Consider the following 9,570-nt stretch of genomic DNA (forward strand, 5'->3'; position numbering starts at 1 on the left):
GGCGGCGCACACGTTGCAACCCTAATCTCTTGATCTCAAATCTCGTCTTAACTTGGCTCTGTATATCACTTGTTAGATAATAACGAAAAATAAACGAGACAAAGAGACACGGATTTTTACGTGGAAACCCTTGCGGGAGAAAACCACGGACGCACGAAGGCACAATCACTATAAGGAGTATTACAAAGACGAGACGACATATCGTCTTTGGCGCGACTACATGGGTATATATGTGGCCAATACACAAGAGTCCTTGAAGGACAAGTAAACGAGTTGTACTCGTATGCGTCGACATCAACGCAAAGGCTCACATCGATTGTACTACGTCTAATCCAACACGATATAATTTGGATCACAATTTAACATCTTCGCCAACAACACAGTAGTTTGGGTCCTTGATTATAGCTGGGATCTAAACCAATCAAAGAAATGAAAATATTTCAAACAACTAGTTCAAATCGAACAGGAAAAACAAAATCCTCAAATCAAAACCCTAGACTGCACTGATTTTTACAGCAGAGTCGCGGGAGGAGATGTACTGGGTGGTCGAGTGCTCGTTCGTGTCGTCGATGTTCTGTGACACCATGGCGACTGGCGGCGAGCAATCTCGTCAGCGATAGCAACCGGAAGAGAGAGAGAGAGAGAGAGAGAGAGAGAGACAGAGAGAGAGAGAGAGAGAGAGAGGGCGCGGGGCCTCTGTCTGATGCGGGCCCACCGGGTCGTTTTGACCAGCCGATGCCAAACGGTGCCGTCGGCCAAGCCGTTAGTCCACATAAGTGTTTTATGCAAAAAAAAAAGTTTACTAAAGATGCGGTGATTTTTCAACGGATTACTAACTAGGTGATTTTCTGCAAACCAAGCGCAAATATTGTAGTTGTCTGCTTTTAACTGGTTCAAGGCAATGAAAGCGTCAGCTCATTGATAAGACTAGTCACAGTAGGAAGTAGCTTAGAGTAGTAACATGTATATGTTACTAGTCTATGTTACTATCTCTACAATGGGTAGTAACGTATGTGTTGTGTCATGCATCACTTCATTTATTATATTATAGACTCATTTTTTTCCTTGATATGTGTGATATTACAGTAACTAGCTATGTTACCATCTATGTTACTATCAGTGTGGGTAGTCTAAGAAAAATATTCTTTTTAATCCCGATCATATACTGGAAGCTGTGGGAGGTGCTTTGCAAGTTTGCATCTCAAATACTTGACCAAATACCTGAAAAGCTCAGTTTAGGCCAATCGTTGGCAAACCAATCTGATGCGCAGGCATTACTTTCGAACCAGTAGGGAGTTGAACTAACTGACGACATTGAGTCACAGTGCGTGTCACTACGTCAAGTCAACACCACCTCCTCATCAAAGTGGCCTGACCATCACCAACTCCAAACAGAACAGAAGCCGCTTTACTTAGTCTGGCCAACCACCAACCTAATCACACGCCGATCTCCTGATCATGCTAGATGCTACCCCGCATAAATATGCATGCACGAATCCTGTTGTCTGCAGCAAGCAAGCTGAGAACCAATCCTGCACCCAGTTACCCAGAAATCTGAGAGAACACTGCCCACAGCTTCCTGAAATGGCTGTCAGCACTGGTAGCTTCTTGGCCATTGCCATGGCCCTCGCTCTCCTTAGTGGCGACATGGCCCACGCCGGCCGCCTCCTGGCCGACACCACGGAGGCAGCAGCGCCCGCTGCAACGCCTGCCGCTGTCCCAGGCATCCCCGCGCCGAAGCCGCCCGTGCCCACCATGCCTACAATGCCACCAGTGCCAACCGTGCCCGCGGTCACCACACCGCAGGTCACAGTGCCCCCGATGCCAGCCGTGCCCGCGCTCGCCGTTCCCCAGTTCACGGTACCCCCCATGACGGCCGTGCCCGCGATCACCGTGCCCCAGGTCACGTTGCCGCCCATGCCGGCCGTCCCTGCGGTCACCGTGCCCAAGGTCACGTTGCCGCCCATGCCCGCAGTTGTTGTGCCGAAGGTGACGATGCCGCCAATGCCTGCAATTCCATCCATCTCCATACCCAAGGTGGCATTGCCTCCGATGCCTTCCATTCCCACTGTGAACGTGCCGATGCCAACCCTTGCGCCACCTCCTTCAGCATAGGCACGAACCAGAGCACCGGGAGCGAGAATCTACAATGCTGGCTCAATGATTTTGGCAATGTTTACTTGATCATTTGATTTTGGCCATTTACCGTTCGCCGGCTTGTTTACATTGTGCGGTTCCTATTTTGTTTTTGTTTTTGTTTTTGTGTTTGTGTTTGTGTAGTAGTACTATTGGGCTTGTCAATGGCCATCTCTTTTTCTTTCTCTTTGTACTGAGTTTTTACAACGAACATGTATGTCATTTTTATCACATTTATGTCAGACATACTGTTATGTACTTATTGAGCATTAGCCCGCCATGTGGGGTCTAACTCCAACAAATCTGCCTTCTGATGAATATGCATTTGAGCCTGATGAATATGCATTTGAGCCTTGAAAAGTTGAACACAAGTAGGAGTACGTGCACAACTAGACTTGGAACATCTTTGACATACATTTATACATTCAAATCGTCCAAACGAAGAGCATTACAGCGAATGCACGCTTCCATCTTCATTTTGAGTGGAACGCCCAGAAAGATACATTTCTGCGGTGGCAGTATGCAATGCAGCTCCAATTGGAAGGACATCCTCATCGACGAAGAAATGCGGGTTGTGAGCAGAGTGGACCGAACCGACATTTTCATTTCTAATACCGATACCAAACATAACACCAGGAACTAACTGTTGGTAGAATGCAAAGTCTTCCCCTGCCATGATCTTCTCTCCGGGCTTCACCTTGTCTGGCCCAAGCAAACTTCTGCCCACATTCTCTACATGCTGGTGCAGTCTCTTATCATTGACGACGGCAGGATACATTGGGTGGGAGGGAGCCCCCAATATCTCCGTAACTCCCGTGCACCTATGTACAGCTGCCTGCCCTTCTACTACCTGGAACAAGTAAGAGCATTTATTCAGGATGATACAGTTTGCGTCGTACCGATAGTAAAGCTGTCTAATAAGCATGTCCTGATGTCTAAGTCCGACTCTTCAGAGAATGCACACAAGGTGCTCCTAGTGATATGAAGCGCTCTCCTCACAGAAAAACAAAATTGAAGGTACCGGTGATTGCAGCACACCAATATTATCATCACATCAAATTGTGCCATAATGCTAACCTCCTTAAGCCTTTTCTGTAGCCGATAAAGTCCTTCAGTAGTGAGGCTCCTCAAAGTACCTCCAAATTCAACAACTGGAGGTGTGGCATCAACAGAGTTCCCACCTTTAATATAGGTGACAGAGAGCACCTGAAGAAAAAATAGACAGATCAACCCAAACATGTTAATGTTATGGGCTGTATGGCAGAGCAAAATTGCGGTCAACATCATATAGAAACACGTGCTGCTCCTAAGGTAGGTTAGTTGAATGTATGCGGATATACTAACTGACTGAAGACATCCAGTGGAATGGACTGTAGAACACTTGACTGATGCTACAAACATGCATCAAAATGCGTATCGCATCCTTAGCCAAGCTGTTGATTTCCCATAGCAAATCATCACTAGAGTAGCCTTTCAGGTGCCTACTCAATATGTTTAATATGCTCAAAGTTATGAAATAACTTGGTTACATTCGTAGGCTAATACTTAATCCAGACTAAAACAAATGCAGCTTTACAATGTAAGCCCTTGCATTACATCGAGATGGGGTCAACCATGTAGGACCGTAGGAGCACTTGTGCAAAGGAGAAACTAGAGTAAAATAAAAGCGCGGTCCTAATTCTTTTCTGAAAGTGTCACTTGAGTCCTAATTCTTTCAAAATGCATATCTGCGTCCCAAATCTTTTTAAGTTGTTCATCCGAGGTCCTAATCCCGTCTGACCGTCGCTGACCAGTGCCACGTCGCTTTGACCAGTCCACGTCAACACCAGAGGGCCCAGGCGGGATAACGACCGGCCGTGAATATTTGCAGTCCCTCTTCCTCTTCCCCACCCCTCTCCATCTCCCTGTCTGGCGAGAACAGGGCGATTGACGGCGGCGGCTCTGCTCCAGTGAGAAGAGGGGTTCGTTGCCGGCTGTTGTCCGGCGACGGCGACACTAGGATGGCACCACATCTACAGCGACCCGGAGATCCTCCTCCGCGATATGGTAAGTTCTCGTAACCCTAATCCCAATCCTACTGTTTAGTTCCCCTTCTCATTTAGGCAGAATCAATGACCGAATCCTTTGCAATGTAGGACCACAAGAGGAGCTTTTCAGTGTAGAAATCAATTATGATGCTTTTTTTTGCGGATTTGGCAAGTCGAAGTCATATGTTGATGGCAAAGATGCTGTGTTCGATGGATGTGAAGTAGATACATGGTCTCCTCTCTGGCTCACTGATTTTATGAAACAATTAGAATATAGTGACCAATCGAAGTACATTTTGTATTGGTTGCTCCCTGGAAAGAATCTAGCTGATGGTCTCCGGATTGTGGACTGCGACACTGACACATTGCACATGACAGCAGTTGTCCCAAAATTTCAGTATTTTCAGTTATTTGTCGACCATAAAGATATGACATTTGACAATGCAATTGATGACATTCATGTTAGTGGTACACCTGATCTTCCTGCTGTACTAAGCCCTAAGTCTCCTCAGTTTAATACTCCCTGCGTCCCAAAATAAGTGTCTCAACTTTGTACTAACTTTAGTGCAAAGTTCTACTAAGCTTGAGACACTTATTTTGGGACGGAGGGAATACTGAAATTAGGGGCAGTCCTAGGTTTAAGGTTAAAGCTCAGAAAGGCAATCTCAACTAGTGTCATGGAGGCAGCAACAATGTAGGCAGTAGCAGTGTTCCACAATGGCACAAAGTGTTGGACATGAGCTCAGAAGAAGCAGGAGAAAGCTTGTGGTAGAAGAAGAAATTTGCAATGAAAAAGACAGTGACAGTGATGACAGTGATGACAGTGAGTGGGATTCAGACTGGGTTGACTCTGACAATGAAGTAGGTAAAGATGATGATGATCTTTATGAAGAATAGGTGGATGACAAATTTGAGCAGAAGAAAAAGAAGAAATACAAATTGGAGCAGGACAGTAACTATGAATCTGATGAGCTGCAAGAGTTGCAAGATTCAGAGCTTGAAGAGAGTGATTCAGCAGAAGAAGTGGAAGTAGTTGATGCTCAAGGAAGGAAAACAAGGAAGAAGAAAGTGAAGCTCAAAAGGTGGAGGCCAGAGAACATGAAAGAAGTGAATTTTCACATAGGCATGGTGTTCTTGACAGTGACTGAACTGAGGGCAGCAATTCAAGAGTACATTGTGAAACAAAGAGTGCAAATACAGTACATTAAAAATGATAAGCAGAGGGTTAGGGCAGGCTGTGTTCGTGACTGTCCCTGGTTCTTATTTGCTGCACCTGATAGCAGGACAAAATCTTGGGTTGTGAAGAAGTATGTGGGAGAACATACATGTGAAAGAGAGTGGGCACTGAAGCAATTCACAGCAAAATATCTGGCTGGCAGGCATGTGGAGACATTCAGAGCAGATGAGAAGATGTCAATGCAAAAGATGGAGTTTTTGAGAACTGTTACATGTCATTGGATGCATTCAAGAGAGGTTTCTTACTTGCTTGCAGGCCAATTATATGCATTGATGGGTGCCACATTAAGAACAAGTATGGTGGAGTGATGTTAACAGCTGTTGGAGTTGATCCCAATGATTGTATCTTTCCCATTGCAATTGCCATAGTTGAAGTAGAAATAATGTTACATGGAAGTGGTTTCTAAACACATTGAAGGAGGATCTAAACATACAGAACACAGCACCATGGACACTTATGAGTGATAGGCAGAAGGTACAATACTGTAGCATTTCATATATCATACTGTACCATTTCTTTTGTCAGACTGTAGCATTTCATATATCATTTGTTTTCTATACTCTGTGTATGTAGGGGTTGATCAATGCTGTCAATGCATTGTTTCCTGATGCACAACATATATTTTGTGTGGGGCATCTGCATCAAAACTTTGCAAAGAACTGGAAAGGTGATGTTTTCAAGAATAAGTTGTGGCAAATTGCAAGAGCTACATATGAGGCAGACTGGAAGAAATACATGCAAGAGATGAAAGAGCTGGACCAGGGGGCATTTGAGTACTTGGATGCAATTGACCCAAGGCAGTGGTGCAAGGCCTATTTCCAAGAACTCCCAAAATGTGATTTGCTTCTGAATAATAGTTGTGAAGTGTTTAACAAGTAAGTACTAACTATAGCATTTGCTTCTTAACTGTAGCATCTCATTTCTCTTAACTGTAGCACTTCAGTTTTCTTAATAGTAGCATTTTATTTGTTGCCACTATAGATACATACTTGATGCTAGAGAACTGCCCATTGTGACTGCTCTTAAGAAGATAAAGGACCAGAGAGAGGGAGAGAGCGAGCAGAAGACTTAGGGACTGGGGAATGAGGAAAGCATAAACTCCAGGGGTCACATTGCTTAAATTCCCAACCGCCATCCGCGGGAAATCTCCCGCGTGGGCCCTCGAATTGACGTGGCGGCGGTCAAAGCGCCACGCGAGCTGGTCAGCGGCCGTCAGACGGGATTAGGACCTCGCGTGAACAACTTAGAAAGATTTAGGACCCAGATATGCATTTTGAAAGAATTAGGACCCAAGTGAACACTTTCAGAAAAGAATTAGGACCGCGCTTGCATTTTACTCAAGAAACTATTAGCATTTGTTTCCTTCAACTGATACACTACCATAAGCAACAGGGGAGAATACTTGAACAAAAGGGCTCCCACCCATCTAAGCCCCTAATAACATGTATACGAGCAAGATTCACTCTCTTTTTTTGCGATACGTGCTCTGTTTTGTGACTGCAATAACATGTATACGAGCAAGATTTTTGGCATGATCCACTGTGTTTCCGTGCGACATAGACTTTTGTTTGTTGGAATGATCCATTGGGTTTTCGTTACACTTCTGTATAACATGTTTGAAGAAAAACAGCAAAGCAAAGTAGTATCGCTATAGGGCAATGGCGTACTTGGCTGTGAAGAGGATCATCTTCTCTTGAAGTGAGCTGTTGCAGGGACAGGATGGTAAATGCTGCAGCAACGATAGGGTCCACATTTAAGTGTGGGGTTTCAGCCTTCCCGGTTTTACCTTCTATTTTCACTACATAGAAACATACAGCTGCTTGTGTTGGTCCTGCGTGAGCAGCTATTACACCTGTTGGCATCCGATAATCGATATGCATTGCAAATATAGCTTCAACACCATCAAGAACACCTTCTTCTATCATATGCGATGCACCAGCACCACCCTCCTCAGCAGGTTGAAAAAGGAGTCTCACCGTTCCCTTCGTCATAGAAGACAAATAATAAATAATGAGTATGTATGTTCCATGCAAAAATAATAATAATAATGAGCATACATGTTAATCTCTGTAACTTCTGACAATTTCCGATTTAGTTGTCAGTCTACTTTTTTGAGGGAATGGTCATCCTACTTAGCTGAGCGGTTTTTTCCCCGACAAAGGGTGGATTCTATTCACTCAAAATGAAGCATAAGGGGATACAAACACAATGAGCACACACCCTGCCTCTGCATAGATAGGATGCACACAGCCAACACCAACACACACCAAAAAAAAAAATCACACCGGCAACTAGCAAAGTCAAACAATGACCGAAGCTATGCCATGGTATCTAACTATTCATTACCATCATGCAATGACTCACACAATGCAAAGGAAAAGCATTGGGGTTGTATTCTTTTTTGAACAAACAACAAGAGAATTAGCAAATGTCATGTGATAACATAAAACTGGAGAGCCTACATAGGAGGATCAAGTATTTTGTCTGACGACCTCGCACAAACACAACTGAAGTACTAAATTCCGTGAAATTTAGAGCAGAACTATAAGCAAGCACCCACCTTAAGCTGATCCTTGCGCTCATGAAGCAATTTTGCCGCTCCCAGGAGCATCGCTGTGTGCACATCATGACCACAGGCGTGCATTACACCATCAACTCTGCTCTTATGCTCCCACTCCACCAATTCCTGCCATCCCAAGAACGCAACCAACAAAATGTGATCCCTCCAACAAAGAATATCATTCACAACCGACAGAATGTGATCATACGAGCAAACTAATAGCAAGCGTCAGTCACATTATTTACAGCAAACTAATCATGCAAGCATGATCAGTAGTAGTACAGTACCGCTCCAGAAATTCATAATTTCATACTCCCCGAGACACCAGTTCCCAACTTCCCATTGACTGCTGCCATTCAGCGCCAACACCGGCCAGATTACCGGAGTAGCACCAAAGGGGAAGGACACCTTGGACCTTGCGCCAGACCATAAGAGCAGCATCTGAGCCTCAGATTCTGAGGGGAAGAGGGGAACGGACCTGGATGGGTAGGGCATCCATGTCGGCGCGGAGGGCGACGATCGGGGGCATGCCCGAGCCAACATCAGCGACGACGCCGGTGCCGGCAACGGCGCGGGCGGTAACCCCTAGCCGCTCTAGCCCCTCGCGGACGAGGGCGCTGGTGCGGTGCTCATGGAAGGCGAGCTCCGGGTGGGCGTGGATGCGCCGGCGCACGCCGATAATCCACTCTCGCTCGCCCTCGGCGCGCCGAAGTAGCTCCTGCGCGTACTCCGCCGAGGCGGTGGAGAGGAGGAGGAGGAGAACGAAGAGGCAGGGGAGACGAGGAGTGGCCATGGTCAAGTGGAAGGTGGGGCAAGCTTTCATTGACGGAGCGGCGTCTGTCTCTTTTACTTCGTAGTATGATTTACAATGAACGTGTTAGTGTGCCGTTTTTATAACATTTATACCGAAGTTTAAGAAAAATACTACTCCCTCCGTAATGAAATATAAAAGCGTTTAGATCACTACTCTCTTATATATTTTTCACAGAGGGAGTAACATTTATACGTAAAACGGTTTTCGCCATGTTTTATAAATAAAACAATCACCAAAGAGTACATGTGTCTCACCTCTGGAAGCTTAAAGTGTCGCCCAAAGTACGTGTGTTTTGGTGGCGAGCAATGAGAGGGATTCTCCCTGTTGAGAGTACATTGAGGTATCGACATATGTCAACAAACAGCAAGTGCAAACTCTGTCTCGGTGAGAAGAAAAATCTGATGCAGGCCCTACTGAACTGCTCCCATGCCAAGAGGTTTTGGGATGCAGCGCCGGATTGGTTGGATGTTAAACGGCCAAATTTGCATTCCCTTACATGGCGAAAGGATATTCTGTGTGACCCTATGTTTTCAGAAGCTGACAGGGCAAAGATGATATCGATCATGTGGTCGATTTGGACTTCCAGAAATAACATTACACATGAAAAAGGAGACCTCAACCCGGTTCAGTCGATGAAGCATATTCGGGAACATTTGGCATTGCTTGATCTTCCAAGGGAGCATACCCGCACCTTGCCGGGTTATGGGTGGCGTCCACCTGATGAGGGGTGGATAAAAATCAATACTGATGGAAGTATTGTCATGCAAGCGCGTCGAGCTGGAGTTGGAGGGGTGGC

General features: G+C 45.5%; 2 protein-coding genes across 2 annotated transcripts; one reads left to right on the forward strand and one right to left on the reverse strand.

Moving 5' to 3' along the window:
• The first annotated feature begins 1,525 nt into the window (after window positions 1-1,525).
• On the forward strand, window positions 1,526-2,369 carry LOC119355833 (vegetative cell wall protein gp1-like). Its single transcript, XM_037622720.1, has one exon. The coding sequence runs from the start codon at window positions 1,585-1,587 to the stop codon at window positions 2,113-2,115; it is 531 nt and encodes a 176-aa protein (XP_037478617.1). The 5' UTR covers window positions 1,526-1,584; the 3' UTR covers window positions 2,116-2,369.
• Window positions 2,370-2,456: 87 nt separating this feature from the next.
• Window positions 2,457-8,794, reverse strand: LOC119355832 (IAA-amino acid hydrolase ILR1-like 5). Its single transcript, XM_037622719.1, has 5 exons — window positions 8,439-8,794; window positions 7,961-8,086; window positions 7,068-7,382; window positions 3,214-3,342; window positions 2,457-2,986 (listed from the first exon to the last, which is right to left on the reverse strand). The coding sequence occupies exons 1-5, from the start codon at window positions 8,781-8,783 to the stop codon at window positions 2,585-2,587; spliced, it is 1,317 nt and encodes a 438-aa protein (XP_037478616.1). The 5' UTR covers window positions 8,784-8,794; the 3' UTR covers window positions 2,457-2,584.
• Window positions 8,795-9,570: the final 776 nt, after the last annotated feature.

This window comes from Triticum dicoccoides, chromosome 2A (genome assembly GCF_002162155.2).
Source record: "Triticum dicoccoides isolate Atlit2015 ecotype Zavitan chromosome 2A, WEW_v2.0, whole genome shotgun sequence".
NCBI lineage: Eukaryota > Viridiplantae > Streptophyta > Magnoliopsida > Poales > Poaceae > Triticum > Triticum dicoccoides.